This window comes from Sceloporus undulatus, chromosome 2 (genome assembly GCF_019175285.1).
Source record: "Sceloporus undulatus isolate JIND9_A2432 ecotype Alabama chromosome 2, SceUnd_v1.1, whole genome shotgun sequence".
Lineage (NCBI taxonomy): Eukaryota > Metazoa > Chordata > Lepidosauria > Squamata > Phrynosomatidae > Sceloporus > Sceloporus undulatus.
This window is the reverse complement of record NC_056523.1, coordinates 198,566,340-198,591,974: the sequence shown is the minus strand read 5'-3', so window position 1 is coordinate 198,591,974 and position 25,635 is coordinate 198,566,340. Positions and strand designations below refer to the sequence as shown.

At 39.9% G+C, this 25,635-nt stretch overlaps 2 protein-coding genes across 5 annotated transcripts in view; one reads left to right on the top strand and one right to left on the bottom strand.

Moving 5' to 3' along the window:
* Positions 1 to 203: 203 nt before the first annotated feature.
* RPS6 (ribosomal protein S6) lies at positions 204 to 9,750 on the top strand. Its single transcript, XM_042453400.1, has 7 exons — positions 204 to 266; positions 1,442 to 1,540; positions 2,324 to 2,455; positions 4,452 to 4,662; positions 6,153 to 6,299; positions 8,431 to 8,588; positions 9,604 to 9,750. The coding sequence occupies exons 1-7, from the start codon at positions 219 to 221 to the stop codon at positions 9,697 to 9,699; spliced, it is 891 nt and encodes a 296-aa protein (XP_042309334.1). The 5' UTR covers positions 204 to 218; the 3' UTR covers positions 9,700 to 9,750.
* Positions 9,751 to 13,223: 3,473 nt separating this feature from the next.
* DENND4C (DENN domain containing 4C) overlaps positions 13,224 to 25,635 on the bottom strand; it is a 98,835-nt gene continuing 86,423 nt past the window's right edge. For all 4 annotated transcript variants that reach the window (XM_042453397.1, XM_042453396.1, XM_042453398.1 and 1 more), the window contains 9 exons: positions 24,298 to 24,407; positions 22,389 to 22,564; positions 21,805 to 21,984; positions 20,772 to 20,967; positions 19,088 to 19,333; positions 17,942 to 18,059; positions 16,783 to 16,936; positions 15,866 to 15,930; positions 13,224 to 15,018 (listed from right to left, as the gene is read on the bottom strand). In XM_042453397.1, the coding sequence (XP_042309331.1) occupies positions 14,882 to 15,018; positions 15,866 to 15,930; positions 16,783 to 16,936; positions 17,942 to 18,059; positions 19,088 to 19,333; positions 20,772 to 20,967; positions 21,805 to 21,984; positions 22,389 to 22,564; positions 24,298 to 24,407 (1,382 nt within the window). In that variant the 3' untranslated portion in view covers positions 13,224 to 14,881. The remainder of the gene's footprint in view (positions 15,019 to 15,865; positions 15,931 to 16,782; positions 16,937 to 17,941; positions 18,060 to 19,087; positions 19,334 to 20,771; positions 20,968 to 21,804; positions 21,985 to 22,388; positions 22,565 to 24,297; positions 24,408 to 25,635) is intronic.

Sequence of the window (25,635 nt, the reverse complement as noted above, 5' to 3'; positions counted from 1 at the left end):
AAATTCTCCCTAATGTTTAGTTAGGACCTCTCCTTCTTCTGTCTTTGCTCCATGAATGGAGGAAGGCAACCAAGACTGGATCCCCACTTGTGCCAGCAGCTCCTACTCACTGGAGATGTGGGATGGTTACATGCTGTGGGTGTGTGTGACAACATGAGTTACCACAATGGGGTAGCACCATCCTCATGATGCCAGTGATGCCAGTCTGGGGTGACTAGATGTCCTTCTTTTCCAATAGATGCCATACTGTTCAACCTTCTGTGCAGGTATGATGTTTGAGAGAAGCATCAAAAGCTTTTTTTTAAAGACTATAACATATGTTAGTAACCACTGGTGTGAAGATGTGAAGTAATTTTTATGTTCTTTCTTTCTGTTTCTTCTCTTTCCTTTTCTTGCTGTATTTCCCCACCCTTTTCTTTCTTTCCTATCCTTTATTTCAGGGAGGGGAGGTTGTCCTTCTTCTTGTTGTTTGCTGCATCTGCATTGTAGAAATAATTCACTTTGACACCACTTTAACTGCTATGGCTCAATGCTATGGAATTTAGGGATTTGTAGCTTTGTGAGGTATTTACCCTTCCCTGAGAGAGACCTCTGGTGCCACAACAAACTACAAATCCTAGGGTTCCATAGGATGGAGCCATGGCAGTTAAAGCAGTGTCAAACTGCATTAATTCTGCTGTGCAGATGCAGCCTTAAAAGTCTATCAAAAAGCTTCACAGATTTTTTTTAAAAAAATTTTTTTTTAATTACTACACAAAACAGCATTAAATCATTTTTAATTGGCATTGGTTGTTGTTGTTGTTGCAAAGAAAGATAAGTAAAACATCCCAATAAAACATGAGGAAGGGAAGAGAGAAGCTGCTGCCTGGCAGCAAAAAGAATGCAGTTTGATACTGCTTTAACTTGCATGGCTCAGTGCTATGGAATTCTGGGATGTGTAGATCTTTGTGACACCAGAGCTCCCTGGCACGAAACTACAAATCTCAGAATTCCATCGCATTGAACTGTGGCAGTTAAAGTGGTGTCAAAGTGCATTATTTCTACAGTGTGGAGGCAGCCAGAAAAGGGCAAAGAACAGCAACGTTTGCTTTCAAAGACAAAATTAATTCTCACTCTATTCTTTTCCTATCTCTAACTCATATATATATATATATATATATATTCCTATCTCTATCGCTCTCTTAGAAAAGATAGAGATAGGAAAATAACAGAGTGGCAAATTATTTTTGTTATTGTTTTTATATATCTCGCGTTTTTCCCTTCCAGTCTCGCGAGAGCCTCGCGGAGTCCGGCTTTGTAGTCCAGTGTGGCTTAAGAGCTCTCTGACTGTATATTCTAAACGCCGCTCCCTAAACTACAAACCCCAAAATGCAACGGGAGGCAGGGACCGCATTTAAAGCGATAAGTTAGCAGACCTATATCTCGCTTTTCTCCTTTCCAGTCTCGCGAGAGCTCCCTCTCTCCGACTTCCGGCTGGGCGGAAGTGCGGCCTCTTTCCCGTGGCGGATCCGAAGCGATCGGGCGCGTCGCTGCCATGAAGGTAAAGGAAGAAGTGGGCGCTGTTGGCGACGGCTTCGTCCGGGCCCTAGAAATAGTGGCATTGCTGGGGAGGAGGCTTCGGGGAGGATACGGTGGGGCAGGCCTTGGTTCAACGAATGACGCCCCCGCGACGGATTGAGACGGATTGCGGAGAGGGAGCCGGGCGGGAAGGGAAGATTGTTGGATGGGACTAGGCTGCTGCCAACATTTTGCAGTGCTGCGCATGCGCCAGAGCTCACTCGCCTGCCTGCTTGCTTTCATTTCCCATTCTCCCAGTGGTCCAGGACCAGCGTGGTTTGAGTGTTGGGCTATGACTCTGGAGACCAGAGTTTGAATCCCTCCTCAGCCATGAACCCCACTGGGTGTCCTAGTGCAAGTCACACTCCCTTAGCCTCAGAGGAAGGCAAAGGCAAACCCACAGTGAACCAGTCTTGCCAAGAAAACCCCTTGATAGGGTTGCCTTGTTGTTGTGTGCCTTCTTTCTGACTCAAGAGAAACCTAAGGCAAACCTGTTACGTACAGGGTTTTCTTGGTGGATTTCTTCAGAGGTGGGGTTGCCATTGCCGTCCCCTGAGGCTGAGAGTGAGTGACTTGCCTAGGATCACCCACTGGGTTTTTGCACACTTGAGCCAGCCAAGTGTCCCTGCGCTTTGCTTTCCCCGGGGAGCCTGACGCCATAACCCTAGCTGGAGGACTGGGTGGCTGTCACTTTTAGTGTTGTGAGGAAAATGCTGCTGATCCCTGTTTGCTAATTTTCCCTCCTTTGTCGGTGCTTGGATTCCAGCTGAACATCTCCTTCCCGGCCACTGGCTGCCAGAAGCTCATTGAAGTGGACGATGAGCGCAAGCTCCGCACCTTCTATGAGAAGCGGATGACGGCGGAGGTCTCCGCGGATGCTCTGGGCGAGGAGTGGAAGGTAAGGCAACACACCAGACTGAAGAAATAACACAGCTTGATGCCATTTTATCCACCACGGTGCCATCCTATGGATGGGTTCCTGGTGTTGGGAGAGCCAACATATTAGCCCAAACATATCTACCTGGGGATTATTATTATTATCTTATACCCTGCTTTTCCCCTAACACATAGGGACTTGAAGCAGCTACAGTTGAAAAAGAAGACATGTAGTTGGATTGATTGATCTAGATAGGAAGTAAAGATCATACACAAATATTCAGAGGCTTTGGCCAAGACGTTCCAATCCCTTCCTGACCACTGAGGCTCATAGTTCAATCAAGAGCTCACACTCTTCCAAGAAGAGTTTATTTAAAGCCTTCTCTGCCACAGGATCATACAAAACTACAGTACTAATCCCAAGGTTCTGTAGGATGGTGCCATGGCAGTTACAGAGGTATCAAGTTGGATTATTTCTAAAGTGTAGATGCGCCCTTAGATTTAGGGAGCCCAGGCCCTAGCAGTGCAAAATGGCGCAACACTTGCGATTGCCTTGAATTCCTGTTGGGAAGAATTAGTTGATTTGAGGGAACCTTATGATTGGGAAAACCAAGTTTCATTGATCTGTCTAGTTCAGTATTCCTGCTGGCAGTGGATTTGCAGACTTTAGTCAGACAGAAGCACCAGGGGCAGGACCTGGGATCTTATGCATGTAGGGATTGAGTTTAGCATTGAGCTCCTGCTTTTCTCTCCCCACAAGGGTTTGGATTTTTGTGGTGACAATGTCTTCATTGCCACAGTAAGATTTGGAGGCTATTAAGGCCAAAGATGTGATTGTCTTAATGGCCCTGTTAGGCCAATGCAATGCATTTGTTTGAGAAATGGACTAGGACTTGAAAAAATTAAGATCTAGTGAAGCCAGCGTGGTATAAAGTTTAGAGTCTTGGACTACGACTGGAGACCAGGGTTCAAATCCCAGTTCAACCGTATAAACCTCTTCGGTGAACTTGGGCACGTCACACACTCTCATCCTTAGAGGATGGCCATGGTAAGTTGCCAAGAGAACCCCATGATAGGTTTGCTTTAGGGTTGCTGTAAGTCAAAAATGTGGAAAGAAGTGTGTGTGTGTGGGGGGGTACTATCTGTGACATGATAGTAGTAGGTTTAAAAGTTGTTTGAAGGGAATTCTTATATCTTTAAAACATCAAGTGTTCCTCTGGTTTGATGAGCAGCACTTGTAGTTTTGTTTCCTTGAAAGCTGACTTACTTGCCACTCCTGGGCTTCCATTGCAGTGCTTGCAGAGCATGTTGCTGTGTTCTAGAACAATGTTACTCAAAGCGATGGATCTGGTCCACAAATCGCTGGCTCCTACTCCATGACAAGTTTCCAGTAAAGAAAGGAGAACTTGTAGTCAGTGGTATTACTCCCAGACACATTGGGAATATGTAACATTTATTTAATTAACAGCTAAAATCATCTATATAAAACAATATAAGTTATCATAAAAATATACAAAAGTTTGGTAGAGGTTTTGTGCAGGTAGGTTCAATATAGGAAGTTTTTTTTTCCTGTGCAGAATGGTGTCTTGTTTAACTAGAGCTTTATCTTTAATAAATTGCAAATTGAATTATGGTTGCTGAAATTCCAGATAAGTACATGAGGGAAAAACTGGTGAGGTTTTGTAGAGATGTTTTGAAAATGGGTCTTTACAATAATCACCTGAATTAGCTTTGTCGTAACTGAGGATGTCTCTGCATACATGACATATTTGCTTATTTCTAATATTTGAAATAATTAAAAACTAATGTTCTCACAGACCTGGTTAGAATATTTTTGAAATGAAATCCAGAGATAATCTAATGCTTGATGTTCAAACAAAGCAGGCTTATGGTTTCTGCCAAAATAACCCAAATGATATTTAGGAAACAGATTATCTGCACATAGGGCAAGTAAGAAAATGCAGTTATTTGTTTAAAAGTGTTATTGAGAGTGAGGTCTAAGTTCCTCTTTGTTTCAGGGATATGTTGTCCGCATCAGTGGTGGCAATGACAAGCAAGGCTTCCCCATGAAGCAAGGGGTCCTGACTCATGGACGTGTCCGCCTGCTACTCAGTAAGGGTCACTCGTGCTATCGTCCCAGGAGAACCGGAGAACGGAAACGCAAATCTGTTCGCGGTTGCATTGTTGATGCTAACTTAAGTGTCTTGAATCTGGTCATTGTAAAGAAAGGTGAGTTTTTCTATCTAAAATGACAAGACGTGACTAGCTAAATCTGTTAAGAGTTACACACATTTCTTGCAATGGTCATTTGGAAGCTGTGCTTTCTTGCAAGTGGCAATGTTGAGTTTACCCATGACTCTTTATGGGATCTGTGCTGGCTGTTACAGTGGTACCCCGGGTTACGAAAATAATTTGTTCCGCCGCCGCGTTCGTAACCCGAAATGCTTCGTAAGCCGAAAAAGCCATAGGCGCTAATGGGGAAAAGCCGCGATTTCGTGCGAAATAGCGCCGAAAAGCACCAAAAAATTTTTCATAACCCGGAACAGTTTTTTCCTATGGATTTTTTTCGTAACCCGGAAATTTCGTAAGGCGGCGCATTCGTATCCCGGGGTACCACTGTATTTTTTATATCAGATTAACAGTGTGGTATTTTACACATTATCATGAATAAAAAAAAGTCCTTATAAGTGAATTGCAGTTTATTAGGATGCTCAAGAATTCATGCTAATGTATTGTAAATATGAGAAGTTGCTACTTCCAGCCATGTGATCTTCTCCCTGTTTCTAGGTGATGATCTGGTGTACTGCCTGGTGAACAGCTTTGTAGTGACCATTGTAAAATGTGTTCAGACAATCCATTTGCATCAGCAAATTGGTATTTGTTTTTGGGATTAACTAGAATGGAACTGTTTGGTGGGCAGCTTGTTCTTACAAACTTGCTAACAAGCGGATGTGAGAAGATATTTTAGAAACAAAAGGACTCCATTTACCTCACAAGGCTGTCTTCTGGTAGTATTTCTTGGTCATTTGTATCCAGCTTTGAGGTTGCCTCCAATAGTGCTTCTCATTAAAGAAAGCAGTTCTGATTGATTTCTGTTTTTCATAACATGTATCAATGGGAACAAATCCCATGCATGCTGTATTATCTTCACAGTAGATTGTCTTTTGGTCATAATCCAAGATGCTGGTAGACACAAGACTGGAAATGTCCTTAATTTACTTAAGGGGTGGAAAACACAATTATAGAGATGAATGTATGTCAGAGGTATACAAAGAGAGGCACAGCCATTTCTCTTTCTCTTCAGGGGAGCCTCCATTATCTTAGAGAATTATAAGACAATTGTAAGATCTGCTTATAGAGCAAATACTCAAAATAATTGGAAGAGTAAAGGTTGAAAGAGGTTGATCTTGAGGGCAGCATGGCTTCAAATGTACATAATTAAACTTTCATTGACTAGGAGTGGAAACGATTGTATTTGCGGCCAGTGAAGTAAGGAAAAGAAACTAGGTTGTAGGAAATTCTATACATGTCATTGTCTGCACTAGAGGCTAGAAAATAATGAGAGTAATGAAGAAACTGGGTGGCTCACATTTCTATTTGCCTTGCCTTAAGACGGTTTTGTAATGCATGGCATCGAAAATACTGGAATCTCAATGTGTAATATTATGAGTGTGGTTCTTGTTGAAAATAATACTGATTTTGTCTGGCAACTTGTCAAGGTGAGAAAGATATTCCAGGGCTGACTGACACCACTGTGCCTCGTCGACTTGGTCCCAAGAGGGCTAGCAAAATCCGAAAGCTGTTTAATCTCTCTAAAGAAGATGATGTTCGTCAATATGTTGTAAGAAAACCATTGAACAAGGAAGGTAGGAAAACAACATTTCTAAACAATATTAACCCATCTATTAAATCAGATAGTGGTCAGATACTTAGACTGTGCAGTATCATTTCACAGAAATGGAAGCAGATTGGTTTTGAGGTGGGGAAAAACGACTGGAGCCATCTGGCTTAATTTTATTTTCTAGCCAGCTCTTCAAATCCATGAAGAATACTATAAAGAATCTATACATAATAGTATACAAAGTACATGTATATGTCTTTTAATGATAGGTGTGAAGGGACAAATAATATTTGGTGAAATGAATGAAACGACTGGAAGAACTTTAAGGAAGGTCTTCCTTGGGATGTATGTTGAACAGCTTAGAGATCGTTGTGTATACGTGAAAGCTTCAGATGAATTATAGTTACAGTACAAGGTTGCAGCTGTGGACCTTTATGTGCGCTAATGATCCTGCACAATAGTTCTGAGTTGCTGCTTGGGAACACAGTACTTGTCGCCAAAACATCACACTACAGTGGTACCCCGGGTTACGAAAATAATTCGTTCCGCCGCAGTGTTCGTAACCCAAAAGATTTCGCAACCCAAAAAAGCCATAGCCGCTAGCGCTAAAAAGCCGCGATTTCGTGCGAAAAAGCGCCGAAAAGCACCAAAATTTTTTTCGTAACCCGAAAAAACCTTCGTATCCCGGAACAGTTTTTTCCTATTGATTTTTTTCGTATCCCGGAAATTTCGTAACGCGGTGCTTTCGTATCCCGGGGTACCACTGTATTGTCATTGTAGCTAATAAGCAGAATAAAGACAAGAGTAGTTAATGTCTTTAAACCTCAGCTTGAAGAGAGCATGGATGCATCAAGCTGGGAATAACTAGTCTTAATATAGAGGACGTTTCAGTGAACTCTCTGCTGCACTAAAAAAACAATAGAGAAGAGTTTTATGGCCATGCAAACTAGCCATGGTTTCCTATTAGCCACACACTGAGAATGTATCAGAAGGGACTCCATGCATCGACCATTGCATGGACATGAGAGTATTTCACCTGCTGGAATATCCTGTTTCAATGTGCAAGCTCAGTGCATCCTGACATGTTCTTTATACACAGCTGCTGGATGCATAGCAGGATGTAAGCTTAACTTCTGTGGCTTTGTGACAGAGCTATGTGGTCTTTAAATGCTTGAGTAGCTGAACCCCCTTTCGGGTTTAATGATACCTTTGCAATTGGCAAGGAAGATGTGCACTGGTCAGTGTATTATTTCCTTTGTCAAATGTTTTCTCAGTTTATACATTTCTACATTCTTGTCATAGCGCAGGTGGGAATGCATGCCTTCATTCTTTGCAGAAAGGTACATTATTTAGTGTTTTCCTGTTGATTATTTTGTTCTTTTGTCCTGTCTCTGGAGGAGAGGAGAATAAATACAGAATGAATGTGTGCTTTAAATGTGTATGTACTTACAGGACAGATTTTTCATCACTGGTAAAAGCAACAGATAGGGATGGGTTGGCCTAGCAGTTAAGACTGACGATTGCAAGATCTGTGGTTTGGGACCCAAGCACTGCCTGATGAAGTGAGGTCCTGTCACTAGTCCCAGCTTCCGCCAACCTTGCAGTTCAGAAGCATGTAAAAGTGCAAGTAGATAAATAGGTACCACTTCCTGGGAAGCTAATAGCATTCTGTGTGTCATACTGGCTACATGTTCACAGTGTTGTCTCTGACAACCCTGCCTCCCTCGGCTAAGTAATGGAGAGTAGCACTGACCCCTACAGTTGGATACAACTAGACAGTCTTGTCAAAGGGGAAACCTCTAACTTAAAAAAAACAATGGAAAGTTCTGTGGCACTTTTATGACTAAATAGTTTATGATTATGTGAGCTTTTTGTTTTGTGCTCCACTTGATCAAATGCATGGGACACTATCTGGAATTTCAAGTCATAAATATTGTACACATGCTTGCAAATGGTATTGTAGATGGAGAAGATTAACTACAATAGTCCTTCAGGTGCCAGAGGATTCTTCGTGCTGCAAGAGTCAACATAGGCACTGTTTTGAAAATGACTTCAGCAGTAAAGAAAAATGAAGTAGTCCAGCTATTTAACTGTAAACTCTTGTTCTAAACTTCATGATAGCCATCTTGTTATTCATACTGTCTTTGCATGCTTAGGCAAGAAGCCCAGGACCAAAGCACCTAAGATCCAGCGTTTGGTAACTCCCAGAGTTCTGCAGCATAAACGCAGGCGTATTGCTCTAAAAAAGCAACGTACTCAGAAGAATAAGGAAGAAGCTGCAGAATATGCCAAGCTTCTGGCCAAGAGAATGAAGGTATGTTTGTTTCTGTGCAACACAGTTTGAGTCAGTATGGTGTAGAGTAGAATTAAGAAATCCCTTGGTCAGGTAGATTTCTTCCTTTAGACATCAGTTTGTCTCCCAGAGCTGATTTGAACATAAAATTGGTTGGAGAAGAATCATGTATGCTATCCTAGTCTCCTTTACAAAAATCCAGGATATAAAAATGAATACACGAATATTGATGCAAGTCTTGAACAGATATTAGATCTATATTGCTCACTTTTAGCACATTCAACTAAAAATAACTTGTGGTACTTTTATGAAGCATTTAGATTTGTCAGTTGGGGCAGAAAGACAGTACTAGTTAAGCCAGTGGTTCCCAACCTGTGGGTCAGGACCCCTTTGGGGGTCAAATGACCCTTTCATGGGGGGTCGCCTAAGACCATTGGAAAACACCTATTTAATTACAGTTATGAAGTAGCAATGAAAATAATTTCATGGGTTTGGGTCACCACAACATGAGGAACTGTATTAAGGGGTCGCGGCATTAGGAAGGTTGGGAACCACTGAGTTAAGCACTGAAAACATTTCATATATATAATCTTACTAAACTGTTGCAAATGAGGAATTTGAGGCCCAGTGTGACTTACTTAAGGCTGTATATAAGTTCATAGCTGATTTTAAGTAAGGTCTTTAAAGTTAAGATTTTAGCTGAAGACACTGTCTAAGCGCTTTCTAATGAAATTGCACTTCCACATTTGATGAATTGACAAAATCAAAAATAAGAACTCAGATTGTGGTTAAAAATGGGAAAACTTCATATATATGACTGTGACTTTATAGTCCAGTTGGCAATTTGTAGATGTTGTCAGACTGTATGTCCCATTAACCTAACTAGTATACCTCATGTTGAGGGATGGCCAGAGTTCTAGTCCAGCAATTCTGAAAGGGCCGTGTTTCCCAAATGTGTTTGTAAGGTGTGGCAGCATCTTACAGTCAATCAGCATGCTGTTTTGTGGTGACCTGTAGTGCTTGTTCATTTTTTTAGGAGGCAAAGGAAAAACGTCAAGAACAAATAGCCAAGAGACGTAGACTTTCTTCGTTGAGAGCCTCCACATCTAAATCTGAATCAAGCCAGAAGTAAACAGTGAACTGTGTTCATAAAAAACTTGAAATAAAATTTAAAGTTAACATATTAACTGTATTCACATTGGTTTTTAAAAATGTTTCATACTGTTACTGGGTGCCAAATAAATTGGTGGTTGGGGCAGACCTGTTTTCTAACAAGGGGCATGTAAGTTTGCTTTTCAGTGCTTCTTGGGCAATTTTTATTGTCTCTGAAGTTTATGTAAACTATTACATACTATTCATAAAGGTAAACTGCCTCCTGGGGCTGTTTGTACACTATTTTTAGTGATGTCTACAGCTAAATGGGAGAGTGGAATTGAGTGTTTTTGTACAGTTTAGTTGCATTGACAATCTCCTGTGCCAAGCAGACTCTGCAGTCACTCCAGCACATTAAAAAGTGAGGGGAACAGTAAAAGTTACGTTCTGTGCCAGCTTCCGGATCCTTGTAAGGCTGCAGCTACCCTACAACACTTTTGCTTGTGTTCCACCATAAATTCTGAATGAGAAGAGGTTACTGAAATTAATGGAGCTGGGGGTAGCTTCCAGCTGCTTCCCTAATCACCCTGAGCTAGTTTGGTTTCTCCTCTGGATCTAAGTGCAAATGAGAGAAAGCCAGTGAAATACTGAATTGTCAAAAATATAGTCATGCCCTAGTCTTGAAATGTATCTTTATTGGAATTTGAAATGGAGATCCAGCAGATGGAGGGAAAAGCATAGTCATAAAAAGGAGAAAAGCATTTTATTCTAAGCCACACTGGAATTGCCAACCCCTACTGCAGATGTAACACCTATTTCATATTGATTTACCTTTATTATTTTTGTGCCCTTTTGCTTCTTACTGGGAAATAATGCTATGCCTATTATTGGCACTTTGTTTTCATGCTGTCATAAGTCAGAACCTCTAAAGCAGCGATGGGGAAAGTGGCCCTTCAGCCAGCTATAAGCAGCACAGCCAATTGTAAGGCATGCTGATATTTGCAACCCAGCAATATTGGTGGGGGGAGGGGGATTATCCTCCCTTACTCTGAGGTTATGCTGTGAGGACCATATCCTAAAGTCCAATAATGAAAAACTGAGCAGTCACAACTGTTTTAGGTCATACTCTAGTATACCTACCATTAGGTGTACATATGCCTTGCTACCATTAACCTGCACTAGAAGTTGATGTGCAGACACTTAATTACATTGGTGATTACTATATCTTGTAACAAATTATATGTTGAGAAATACCTGTTATAGCATTTCTTCTGCCAGGCTTTGTAGTTCTGGACATACAGCTTTAATTTTTTAAAGAACAAGCACACAGAAGTTGGGCTTGTATACTTTAATTTTCAAGATAACATTAGCAAATGATGCAGGATACCCATACAAAAGTAGACAGGAAATATGAATGCCTTTTAAAATTCATCTACAAAAACGTGAGTTAGATCACAATGAATTCATGCCACATTTGAACAATTCAAATAACTGAATTCTGTATGTTTATTTCATTAGTAATGGAAAATCTCCCATCTTAAATCATTTTATTCAATCTTTCCTTGCCCACCTGACATAATAAACATTTTAAGGTCCATAAAGAACTCTTGCTGCTTTGAATTGTAAAAACACAAAATATTCCCTTTTGTACTTGCTCTGAAATACATGATTGTAGTTTCCAGCCTTCTTTTCTAACATGGAGAACGATGAATGCATAGCAGAATAGGATCAGAGCTGCACGAACTAGAACAATTCTCTTAGCATGAGTTTGCTGCATTGATACAATGTGATCCATCTCAGGAGCAAAGTGCTGGTGATTACCATCCCATTGGATAGCTGTCCCTGTGAACCTGTGAATGTTAAGGCTTTAAGATGCCCTAAGAAATCTTCACTTCCAAATTGGGACAGGTTGAACGCTTACCACTTATTACACTAAATAAATGTAAGAGCTTATTGGCTAGATGTTGCAAGTATGGTCTTTGATTAATGAGTAACCCAAACTACATTTTGGACACTTTTTATAAATAATTAGTTTCAACACAAAGAAATAACTTGAAGCTGGACACAGAAATGTTAGCTTTATGCAAGCGTAGTAAATAATACCAGTGAAGTGTGCCCATGCGTATGCCGACAAGGTACAATGATGTCCTTCCTTCACCCCATGCCCCTCTCCGTCTAGTTTGTATATGTTTTACATGAGAGGTATCACGGTTTCTCTTTTGGGCATTGCCAACCCACCACTTGGGTATTTCAGCTCCATCCCTTCAAAATGTCCTCCTGAGACAGTGCATTTATACACATAGTTAGGCTAGACTGCCCTTTCAGAAACGCTCTGGCATTGTGGCATTTTTAAAAATAGATTGTCATGTGCTCTGGGTGTACAAAGTTTACAATATTTGCATTCCTGATGTTGATTTGTATTACCTTGTCATTCAGGCTGCTGCCCATAATCTATCTTGCTTGAATATATGCGAGGTATTTGCCTTTACCTCATTTGTCAGTTGCCTTGATGGGTTTAATGTTTTCTGAAGTGTTAATTGATATTTAAAAATATTAGAAGGTGAATTCAGAGCTGGCATTTTAAAAACAGGTCAAATTAGTTCCATTCATTTGAGGCTAAGGTAGTGGGTACAATATTTGTGAAGTATAGCATGTAGTCACATAACTTGCATACCCATATTTACTATCTCTGTCTTTTTGTTTACATTCCAAACCATAAATGGCAACACACTTTAGAAACATATTTTGTTTCTACAGATGTCAAATGGGTAGCATAGCTGAATTCAAGCACGTTTCTAGTCCTGTGGGCATAAACTCAGTTTGACATTTTCTGCCCATCAAGATGTGATTGAAAGACACTGAAAATTGCTTCCATGGATCTATAGGTGTAAAAGGTGATACGTTACAATAGAAAAGTGGTTTGGTATTGGCCCAAAATACAGCATTCAATCCATTAAGAGTTGGGCTTAGTACGTGGGTTCTTCTATCACTGCTCCAAAACATGCTGCCAGAATAATGTCAGAAGTGTGGATTGCATGGGAGGATTCCATGCTACACCTCTTCCTCATGCTAATTTCCATTTGGGAAACTGAGTTTCCCATGCTTTCACAGCAATTATGAAACCATGCCTTCGATGTGTCATCACCTGATCTGCATTCAACAAATACAACCACCATGTCAATAGTTCAAAGGAACCACAACTACTGCATGCTATCAATAGTGTATTTTGTGGTGAGTTACAACCTATCATTTAGAAACACCAAAAGTGAAGTGGAAAATTGTGTTTAGAACAAAACAAAAATGCAATGGTGGTTTTTTAAAAAAATAGGTTGTCATGTGCATCTTCAAGTCATTTCTGACCTATGGAAACCCCATTGTGGAGTCTTCTTGGCAACATTTGTTCAGCCAGGGTGGTGATGATTGACATTGCCTTCCTCTAACAATGCAAGAGTGTGACTTGCCCAAGGTCACCAAATGGGTTTCCATGGCTGAGCAGGGATTTGAACCCTGGTCCCCAGAGCTGTAGTCCACTGTTATCATAACAGAAATATAAACATACAGAAGTGTTTTTGTAAGGGTTTATTTTATTAACAATCATTTGTATGTGAAAATTCATAGCATTTAGGGAAGAGGGATAAGAGATAAAAACAACTACCAACCAATTCTACAGGCAAGTTTAAGACACTAGTGATCTGCATTTTGAGAAACAGCAGGGACACAATGGACACTGCTAACGTACTATGCTTTTTGAAGGGCACATTAAAAACATTCTCGGCAAATATATTCTGAAACATTGCTTAGCATTAACAGAAGATATATTTGAACCTAAAGTGCCAAACTGTTCTGACAAGTGCAAAATTCTCACTGCTAGACTGGATGATTGTGTTGTAATTAAAATGCTCACAATCCTGCCCAGCTTTGCGCTGTATTTTTGTGCTAGTACTACAAAAGTATGAAACATAAAGATGACTATAGGCAGAATGCACTCATAACCACAATTGGTTTGTGCTTTAATCATTATCCACAAAATTCCTCCCTGTGGATCTGCTTCATAAAGCAATCCATGAACATCCCTAAGGTTTACAGCACCCTGTGGGCTGAACAGAAGCAGGACTACTACACACCAATGCTGTCAGATGTTAGATAAACATCCATGGACTGTCAAGAAATACAGGGTGTAAATCCAAGTAACCCCCCCCCCTCCAAGACCAACTGGCAGTTAACCAGGGATATTAAAAAATTTAAGAACATTTACAAATTTTTTTCACTCTCAGTAAACACATCTTCAAGTGTGTGAGTATAAATACATTTATGATAAAAGAATTTAACTTGGACAGTGCAAAAAATATATATTGTCCCACAGGTTAGAAAGATGAGCATGGATGAGGCATTAGTGCACCTGAAGCTTTCTTTGCCCCCTTCCCATACACATGTGCATATTTATACTTTTACATGAATTCTAAAAAAGTATATGGTATACCCTTTCATACCCTTTTATGTACCCTAGATTCATTTACTCTCCACTTTCTTTTACACAAAGGCCTTAGAATCACTCAGGGTAGAAACCCATCATTGTTTGGGAGAAAATAACAATTGTATATACAGTTTAAAATTATTTAAAGTACTGTAGTATAGTATGAAAATGAGTAAATAACAAGTTTACAAGAACCAAAACCAAGGCTACATTTTAACTATGGCCCAGGATGGTGACTGATTTAGAGATAATGGGTATTAACAAAACTGACAGTTTGATATTCTAGTCCAAGGGAAAAGAATGGCAATTCACAATTGAAACATACATGCAGTGAACAGATGCCTCTTTAAACAAGGGCTCTTCCTTACATAAATTAATTTAATGTGCTCTTGGGCAAATGGGCAGCTAAAATGAAATATTCTAACATCCCAAGTCTTTAAAAGGAAGTCACCAAATAAATGTCAGTTTCCACTGTCATTTTCTTCCAGACATGAGATGGAAAAGGATGGAATAGAGAGTGTGTATGTAAAATTAATGGTCAATTCAAAACCAAGTGGTTCTTTGAACTAGCATATTTACTTTATGTCATGGGCTAGTATGATTACCAAACTGTCACAGAAGAGTGCTACATTTACTCCTGAAATGGACTGGGCGCAGCCACTTTACCTCAGGTTGTGGAACCTGGATCCACATCAGTACATTCCCAGTTTTGTTTCCTCCTTTGTTTTTCATCATACTTGATGGTAGTTTAAATGACTGGTGCTCCAAAGCATTTCCTGCACCACTCAACACTACTGCTGGGTGGTGCATCTATCGTTAGCATCTTTTCAAGGACTTCTTTTGGAAGGCTTTTATATGCAGCTCTGTACTCGTTGTCAAAAGCCTCTATAAACAAGGAGAGCAAAGTTGGAGTGGACAGAAAACTTGCAGAAGTTACATTTACTTTTCCTTAAATATTATTAAATATATTATATTATAATTTAGCTCCCTACAATAAACGTTTCAGTCAGCCACCCACACTGGAGGAGAAATAATGCAGTTTGACATTGCTTTAACTGCCATGACTCAATGGAATTCTGGGATTTGTAGCTTTGTGAGATATTTAGCCTTCCTTGTCAACACGCTCTGGTGCCACAACAAACTACAGCTCCCAGAGTTCCACAGTATGGAGCAATGGCAGTTAAAGCAGTATAAAACTGCATTATTTTTGAAGTGCAGATCAGACAAAATATACCCTTTCCCAGGTGGAGACAGATAGTTAGGACTTCTTTGGGCTTCTGAATACAGTATATATTTTTTAAATATGACTAGTAAGATGGGTTATCGACTGACACACTTTTTTATTGTGGGTCAAAAAGAGGAGTGGTGGTGACTGATCTTCGGGCCAAGAATTCGGCACAATTAAAGTTTTAACATGTAACACAAAATGATTCTGCACCCATTCAGATAATGATGTGTACCAGGTGTTGATATGGTTTTGGGTTGTATCTTGGGCTTTCCCATATTCTTCAAATAAACAGTTGACACCCACCCCATCCCCATTTTTAAAAACATGACATTCAGAGCTATTATTTGAAACCACCTTGATTTTAAAGGTGTCACCTATGTGCCATAAACCTAGTAACGTTTGGAAATCTATGGCAGGCTTGTTCCTTGATCAGTACAAGAATGTTAAACATCTCCTTCATGACATACAGAAAAAATTACACACACCCCACCAATGATTTCTTACCAATGTCAATATTCTCTCTCCCAAGGGACACCAGAGACAGGAAAAGGATTTCTCTGTAAAAACTCCTATTAAAAAAATAAATGCACATATTAGGGAAAAGTTCAATCCCATAAAAATATACTTCAACATTAAGGCAAATTTAGCTTTTCCTATCATGTTGCCAATTGGTTATACTACCTTTAATAGAATGAATGTGAATTAGATTTCCATTGGCAAGTCTCACTGTTAAGGAATTTGACAGGTCAAATAGTCACAGGGCTTTCTAATAATCAATTTACCATGCAGCAGTAATGCCAATCAGTCTGAACTGCCCTTGCAAGCAAAATATCCTCTGCTGATTTATGAGTAACAAGGAAGCACTCTCTAAAGGGCTCCAGACTTTACTTGAGTTTGAACGGTTTTTATCATGTTTGGCCACAGACATTTTTATATATATATATATATATATATACAGTGGTACCTCGGGATACGAAATACCCAGGTTACGAATTTTTCGGGATACGAATAAATCCCATAGGGATTTATTGTTTCGGGTTACGAAAGTTTTTTCGGGTTACGAAAAAACTCCGGCGCTGTTTTAAGCGGAGCCGCGGCTTTTTTCCCCATTAGCGCCTATGGCAATTCGGCTTACGAAGGTTTTTCGGGTTACGAAATTAGCCGCGGAACGAATTAATTTCGTAACCCGAGGCACCACTGTATATATATATAGGTGCTACTTAAGAATGATTGTATCAGTGAACTCGATATATTCATACAGTAAGCTATCCCATCCCATACACTAACTTCCTCAAGTGCAAAACATCAGTACACATTAAACATGATTCATATGTGAGCATGCCTGACAGTTGAGAGACTTCCAAGAAAGCAGCCACCTCTTGTTTTCATATTTAGAAGCTTTAAGTGGCCCTATGATTTACCTTTGTCGTTTTCCATCCTGCTTAACTTTCTCCACAAGGAGGTTTATTGGTTTAATGACGTCATTATGCTGAATACTCAGTTTGATATTGTCAACTAAAGTGCTTATTGCTTGTTGCTCTTCTGAATTCACTGGGGGTTTTTTCTCAGAGGAATCTGCACAAAAACAGCAAATTGAAAAGATGAAGTGAAATATGAATTGTTATGTGTTTGCTGTGTAAGGGAGGTAACAAGAAGAGAAGAAAAAACAGAATATGGAAAAGGAGACTAACAAGAGGTTAGATGAGAAAAGACAAGGAAAACAAGAGAAAAAGGAGGGCAGGGGGGAAACCAGGAAACAGCATGGAAAGTGGAAGAAAGCAGGAAGGAAGAAGAAATGAAAAGATTGGACATTATGTTGTATTACCAAGATTTTTTTTGAGGTACTGGATGGAGTTGATGTCTGCCAGTTGTTTTTAGTATGTTGGTTCTTTGTATTGCCCAATTCAGCATTACAATGAGATCTTTAAAAATAGCATTTGCTTCTAAATGTGTGTGTGTGTCATAGCACACAGACTGATTATATGTACAAGAGATCCATATTCCTTTATTAAGTGCTGCAAACAGCAAGATGAGGCTGACATACTTGTTTAGGTTGAATTGTACAAAGTGAGATCAGAAGAAATGCTTTTTACAATTGATCCCTTCTGTTATAGTTTTACCTGGAAAGCTAAGGATTTGACTAACTTGATCCACTGTCTTTTGACTTTCAAACAGTGGAAACAAAACCAACAATTCTTCCAACCTGGTTACTAATAGATACAAAAAATGGTACCATTAAGCGCTGACAATGTTGTTTTTCAAATATTTAATAATTGTGCATCTATGGAGGGCTTTTACTAGAAAACTAAAAATGAGACAACAAATACCTGCTGCCTTAAACAGACTTAATAAATTATAGAAGCAAGTGCCCAAATTGTTTAATCTGGTTTCTGACCTGCCTCAGCGAGACATAAGGCATTTGTGATCTGAGCAACGGAATAAACAATATACTTTCAAGTAGGTGGTCATTTTGGAAAATATGATGCATTTTGGGCACAAGTGAGGAGAGCCTTTTTTATAAAAAAGCAAACACATTCCATAGTTTCTAGACCCCATTTTTGAAACATCCACTTTACTCACTGAGATTTCTCCAGGAGACATACAGGGGCTCTCCAGGTTCTTGATGAAGATTGATGTTGTCCCACAGTAACTGGATATACACTAACTTGCTGTCTTGAGAAAGGTTTGACAGAGGAAGCTAAACATGGAGGAAACACACTTGTTTATCACTTTCCCACAGACAGAACTCTGCCAATAGTTTTGCAATGCCAAGTATACAATGCTAATCTCATTCTGTGTTGGCTGAGTTCTCTAAAGAACTGGGAGTGGCTCACTAAAAGAGATTGTGCCTTCTGATGTAAATCCAAGCCAAATTCAAAAGCAGAAAAGGATTTGCATCATATCCGTAACACACACACACACACACACACGTTCATTATTAGGTGGGACGGGGAAAAACATTTACTTAGGAATATTTACACAGCGGACAGGATCCCCACAGCAACAAGGGATATCTCATATGATTACATTTACAAACTGAAATGCCTCATATAATGATCATGATCTGCTAAATGACCTGTCCACTGAAGCTCATTCCCAGCCAAATCATATTATTTCTTAAATGACTGCATGGTCACATCATCATTCTATAACTACTTTCTCTTTCTCATTTTCTTTGTGTCAGCATTTAAAAGTTGATAATTACAACACCAAGGTAAACTGTTTTCAATTTTAGTTATTTTACTGAATAACTGGTAGTGTTTAGCTTGTTTTTACTGAAACCCATGGGATGTGTCTCTAGCTTGGGTTCTAAGTATTTTCCCTTCAACATGTTGAAGGGGGAAAGGATTAACTTTTTGAAGTTGTCACTATCAGCAGCATCCATTAAAATTAATCTTATTAACAGATTTTAAATTGCAAGTGGAATATACTGCCTTGGACTGTGGTGGAGGTTTTGGAGGTTTTTAAACAGAAGCTGGATGGCCATCTGTTGGGGTTTTTTGTGTGTGTGTCTTCCTGCATGGCAAGGGATTGGACATGAGGGCCCTTGAGGCCTCTTCCAACTCTATGATTCTATTTCAACGCTGTCATTCAATTCTCTCAATATTTGTTTCTGTCTCCAGAATGAATAGAGAGGATGCTGGTTCAAAATCAGCCAGTGTATTAGCCCATCATTACAAGAAAGAAAATTCCACAGAATACATTAAACATCTTTCCAGGACCTACCTGCACACCCTCATTACAGTGTTCTGATGTCAGAATAAGTCCTGGCAAGTTACTTGGGAGGTCCAGACGCCGGAAATACCACACTAAATTCCAGAAAATAATAGGATGTTGATTGATGAACGTTGAGGTATGGATCACTTGTTCTCCCTCATTCTCCAACAAAGATTCTAACTCTTTCCGAAGTACCAATGGACTCAAATAGGGCACAGAAAGAGGCAGAGGATTTGTCCTTTTTGGCATGGGATCCTAAAAAACATAACTGGTAGTTAGTTTTCAAACAGCCCTGGATCAGGTTTTATATCAATTTCTTTTCTGTCAAATTGAAAAGCTGCTAGAAGTATGCAAGCTGTATTACTTTTTTATTATTATTATTTTAAAGAGTTTTAATACAAAGAAAACATACAAACAAGACAAACATAATACACACATACATCTTATATATACTCAATAAGTACATCTCATAATATGGTAACATTAATCACAAAAAATGTAAACCAGAGATTTCAATGCAATATATTCCTTCTGTTTTAAATTATTACACATATGATCTTATTCCAATTAGTATATATAAAACTTTAACTTCCTGCTGTGACAGGCAGACCTGTTTAGAGTACAGTGCGCCCACGTCATACGCGGGCGTGCTATACACGGCTTTGATCATAAGTGCAAAGCCGTGTGGGAGCACGCAGGGTGGCGCGCCCCATTCACATGAGGGGTGCATGCCGCTGTGCTGCCGCATGCACAAGCCCCATTCATGTGAATGGGGCTTGAGCATGAGCGGAATTCAGCTTATGTGGGGGGGGGGGGTCCTGAACAGATCCCCCACGTAAGCCGAGGGCGTGCTGTACCTTTAATTTATTAGTTTTGTCATTTTTTCGCTTTCTCCAATTTTAGTTCCTGCTTTCTACAAATGAGACAAAGTAAAGAAAAAAGGATAAAAAAGGAATACAAAGCAAAGAATATTACAAGAAAAGGAGATTTTTTCCTTTGAGGGTTTTGCCCATCAACTGTTTAAATTATTTCCCCAAAATAAGTATGGCGGGTTACAGACCGCCGAAAAGCGGCGCTCTGCCGCTGCCGGTTGCTGTGTCCGGGAACCGCAGCAGCCAAACCGCACAGTTCCCAGACGCAGCGAAGAAGAAGCACCAAAATGGCGCTTCTTCTTGCGCCCCGAATGGGACGCCACGAGGCACTACTCGCGCACTCGCAGCATCACATCTGGGGCGCGGCGTACAGATGCTATGCGTCCGATACGTCAAAATGGTGGCACCCACGTGCTAGGGGTGAGGCCAGTATGGACGCTAGGTACTCAGCCAACCCCTAGCACATGACAGGGGTGCCGCAAAGGCCCGTTTGTAATGGACCTATCTTTACTTGTAAAGTCCACTGTGTCAACTTTTAATTGGTCTAACCCTTTACAATTCATCATGTCATTACAACTGCTTATTGCTGCTTATAAGCCATATTACTGTGGGAATAGTGTCAATCCAACTATGCATAATTAAGATGAATCTTCCATAACATGTTTGAAAATTATAATGCAACTGAGATGAAATGTACATGCATTTTTATTTCTTAGCAAGAAAGGGCAGAAAGAGGGGCTCAAGATGCTCTATAACACACATGTGATCTCAAAGCATCTCTACTGCCAACAGTGAATTAGTTAAACAAGCAAAGAACTTACCACAGTTTCCTGCAAACTGTTAGGCAGGCTCACTGTTGAAATTCCATGAAATGGCCTCTGGAGGAGATCAATATTTTGCAAGGGGCCACCAACACTGTGGCTCCGAGTCAGAGAAGTCCCTCGTTTTGATGTGTTGCTTGTAACAGATGGCCGGGCGTCTTTGAGATCTCTAACCTCTGCTGCCTCTATACCAGTACTTAAAACACAATACAATAAAATGTTGCAGTGTTCCAGGCCATCATGTTGTCATCCATAACATTTCTTTTTATTCCCTCCCTCTTCTGTGTCTCTTCCCACTAACAGACAAATTATTCTGTGACCCACTAATAAGATCAATCTTCATTAGCCTGTTTTTTGGGGGGAGCGGGGGAAGGATAAACATTTAGGTACTTTCTCCCTAAATATTTTTTTACATCTGCAATCCTTGGGAATTTTCCAAGTAGACCAAGAACTTCCGATTTCTTAGTGGTTCCATTTTGTTTACACTATTTATCAATATTTGCTTGAAAGGATTTCTACAGTACTTTCAAAATACAACATATTTTGAAACCTAGCTTGCACGTTATCACAATAATTCTGTTAAAAACATTTCTGCCTATCTCAATATATAGGAAATGTCATGAATGGTGGTGAGCCTCAGCCTTACAATACTTCTACTTGTCTCAGTTTGTCTTGCACCTGATAAATGAATATGGTTTTCTTGTGCACAGCACTGTGCCTATGATGAGTACATAAAACATATTTAGAACCAACATGTTCTAAATGCAAGCATGATGGAATCATTTTCCCATGTCCTCCTTCCTGTAGCCCTCAGAGCATCCCACAAATTGGCTCTGGGTGGTTTCCTCATTTTGCAGAGTTGGATTTTGGGATGCACAGGGACTGTAGCAAGAAAGATCACCCTTCTCCCAATTGTGTTTGGATCCACAGTTCTATCAGTGGAAGTCCAACATTGGATGGCTACTGCCTGTGACTGGTTTTCAAGTGGCTCAAATTAATTTTGTCTGTTTTTCTGCCCCTTTTCTTGCGATACCTCTGCACTGCTGTGGTGCTGCTTTCTTCAGTGATGGTCTGATTGGCATTGGAGGTTTCTGAAAAACTCATAAAGTCAGTGGCAGGACTGGAAACAGGCTTCTGCTCCAAGGAATCAGTGGTTAATGGAATGTTACTGCTGTGTAAACTGTCACCAGAGGTACTTGGTTTCAAAAGCAGGCTAAATAAGGAATAGGAATAAAAGCAAAACAAAATGGAAAGGCTGAAATGCAAAATACTGTCCTTTGTAACTTTTAACTCTACCCCCAAATTTACCAATAATCTCAGATGTAACTACACTGGACTCTAGGATTCAAACAGGCATCCCATCCCAGTTAAGATTTACACTCTGACTGATAATAACAATGTCCAGGCAAAAACTGACATTGAAATAAACACACTTATTTTCTCATGAAAATAAAAGACTATCCATGCTTAGGAAGTAATCAAGCAACAATTTAATGGGCATTTAAAGGTTCAGTTCTTTTTTCTAACTACTGTCAAATTCAATTTGCCAATCAGCTGCATAAGACTGTCAAATATACATAAAATGACAAAGGTGTCACATAGAGCAAATCTACCAACCTAGCAAGACCACGCAAGTCTTTAAACTCCACATTAAGAAGAGGTAAGAAAGTGCTTCTGCAAAATGGGCAGGTAGTATTCAGATTGGAGTCATCTGCAGTCCATCCTGCCATGATTTCTTCATCATAAACGAGTGCTCCACAGGCGCGACACTGAGAGCAACTTGACATTAAGACCTGTCCAAATAAAATAAAATAGAATAAACTCACACAGGGATCCACTTTAAAATATCCAAAACGCAGACCTCTGTTTTTAAATTTATAATATAAGGAATTCCATGTAGCTCATACAGAAAGGCTTGCATGGCCCAGTATTCTCATAGTGGCCAGTCAGATGCCTATAGAAACCCTGCAAAGAAGACATGAATGCAAGAGTACACAGTTTATACAGTGTGCCCTTTTTATACACAGGGGATCTATTCCAGACCCACCCACCCCCCCGTAAAAAAAAACCTCTGCGTATGCTCGAGCCCCACTGAAAGTAATGGGGTTTGTGCATGGCGCGGTGGCGTATGCACCATGGGCGCACACCCCATTAACCTTAATGAGACACCCTGCGTACTCCCGCAGGTTCCCTCAAGGCTTTCAGCATATGCTGAAAGCCATGTATAGTTGCAACCGCGTATGGCACAGGCATACTGTACTTTCAGGCTTAATTTCACATGGCTGTTTGCATCAATAACCTTTTTTGTTTTGCAACACCTGTTATTGTACATGTTGTACACAACTGGTTTGATTGTGTAAACAATATCTGAAGAAGGTATTTGTTCAGCATACATCCAAGGAGTCACAGACAGAATAGGGAAACTGGGGAGGAAACACAACCTCCAAATGATCTAGAAACCAACCAAGAAAATCCAGCAAATGATGCGCTGAGCAAAGGACAGGAGAGACCCTTTCATGGCCGCAGAAGTTTACTGCATACCATGCAGCTGCAGAGAAGTCTACATAGGGACCACCAAATTCAATGTTTGAACACAAATCAAGGAATACAAGTGACACTGCAGACTGGGTCAGCAGAAAAATCAGCAGTAGCAGAACATGTTATAAACCATCCTTGGCATAAAATGTTATTTGAAAATACTGAAATTCTGGACCATGCCAACAAATATCAGGTCAGAAAGCACAGGGATGCCACTGAAATCTACAAACACTGAGACAACTACAACAGGAAAGACAAAACCCTGAAAGTAGATAAAGTTTGGCTACCATTTCTGAAAAACACCAAAATGAAGAGCCAGCAAGTGCAAATGAAAACCAGGGTCGGGGGGGGGGGGGGATTTCCCAGAAGACAACAGATCTCTACTTAAATGGACACCCTGAGGCCTTGCTGTTCAATAACATACCAACACACAGGTTAACAAGCAAATTAGTTCCTCTCAACCAAGGGTCACACAGTATAGATACCCCACTCACTTCCTTGCCAACATTCTCTGAAGATGCCAGCCAAAGATACTGGCAAAACGTCAGGAATAAACTCTTCCAGAACATAGCCACAGAGCCTGAAAAACTCATAAAAAACTAATATCTGAAGAGCCAACCAAATCTATACACCTAGGCCTCAGCCATGGATCATGTGACAATTTTAGGGGCTTGGATCTCAAAATATATTTAGGGAGATACAGCCCTTCAAATAATTTGGACTTGATCTGTATAGGACATTACAGAACATTTCTATAACATTTTCCAACATAGTGAACATTCTCCAAAGGAACTTTAAAAATTATCCTAAATCCTTATATTACATTATTTTCATTGATTTAAAAAAAATTCTTTTCTTGTTTGTAAGATTTTAATTTTCATAAAATTAAATATAATCAGAGACTACAAGGTACTAAAAGATTTATAATAACCATGAAATGCAATCAACTTCTAGTATCTATTTTCAGCAGATGATAAACCTCTTTTACCTCCATTGCACAATTCTGGAAGATGCTGGACAAACTGGTATTGTGTGAAGAGCCATGTTCAGACTTATCAGAATCTGGAGCCTTCAGACCTCTTGGGAAGAGAACTTCACCTGTATAAAAAGAAATATGATTATACTGAAGGATGAGGCTAAATCAATCATGGATGAGGCTTAGGCAAAAATGCTAAAAAGTTAATGAGAAGTTGGCATCCTTGTAAGAGCCTCAGAAATTGCTTTCATACTGGCATAAATTATTAACATATTAGTACTGCTAACGGTTTGTTTATAGAAATACCTGTAGCTTTCTTGAAGAGATATTTATTCATCTTAATTATGTGAGCTCACCAATACGTTCAAATAAATGTATTTGTGGATTTTTTTAATGCATGTTAACTTGGGAAGCAGATTTTTGCCATTTAATTTCATGTTATGTTGTACTTTCTTCACTCAGAAGGACTTGTCCCTATTCACATAACCTGCAAGCTGGTTGCTCATGATTCTCATATGCAGACGCTGCTGTGAGGCACACTCTAAACCCTCAGGACATGGGCAACCCTATAATGAATTATTCCTTCCATCAATAATTACTAGTTTATCCAAGCTGCTTATTGAAGCTGACAGGGGGGGAAAAACAGCCTAAATGTAACATGCAAATTAGCCTTCTATAATTAGGAGCATGTGTCAGCAGAACTTATAAGATCACACCCACAATTTCCACACAACTGGATGTCTTTAAAACCAAATGTGTGATATACTAAGGCAGTAACTTCCAAATTCTGGTCTTTCAGGTACCAACTCTCAGAATTCCAGACCACTGGACAAGAAGACTGAGGCTTCTGGGAGTCGCAATCCAAAACTCCTGGAGAAGCAGAGTTTGATAATTACTGCATTAAGGAAACTGTGGTTTTCTTTGTCTTCACTGCAGAGACAGATCATGAATAGGCTTCACACTCCTCTACTGTCTTACCTAGTGATAGCAATAGCAAATACATTTCTATACTGCTTATCAGTGCACTTAAACACTCCCTAAGCAATTTACAATGTGTAAGCTAATTGCCCCCAAGAAGCTGGGTACTCATTTTAGTGACCTAAGGAACGATGCAAGGCTGAGTGGACCCTGGAGCCTTGCCCAGGATCAAACTCACAACCTTGTGGCTGTGAATGGATGCAGTATTGGCATTTAACCACTATGCCACCAGGGTCCACTCCAGGCCTCCTCAGTGCTACCAAACATATATCCAAGAGGCCTTGTAACGATTGGCAAGAATTCCACTGAGCTCAGGCAGTTTTCAATATCTCGATTTCAAACACTGACAGTTCATGCCTGTTTGACAGATAT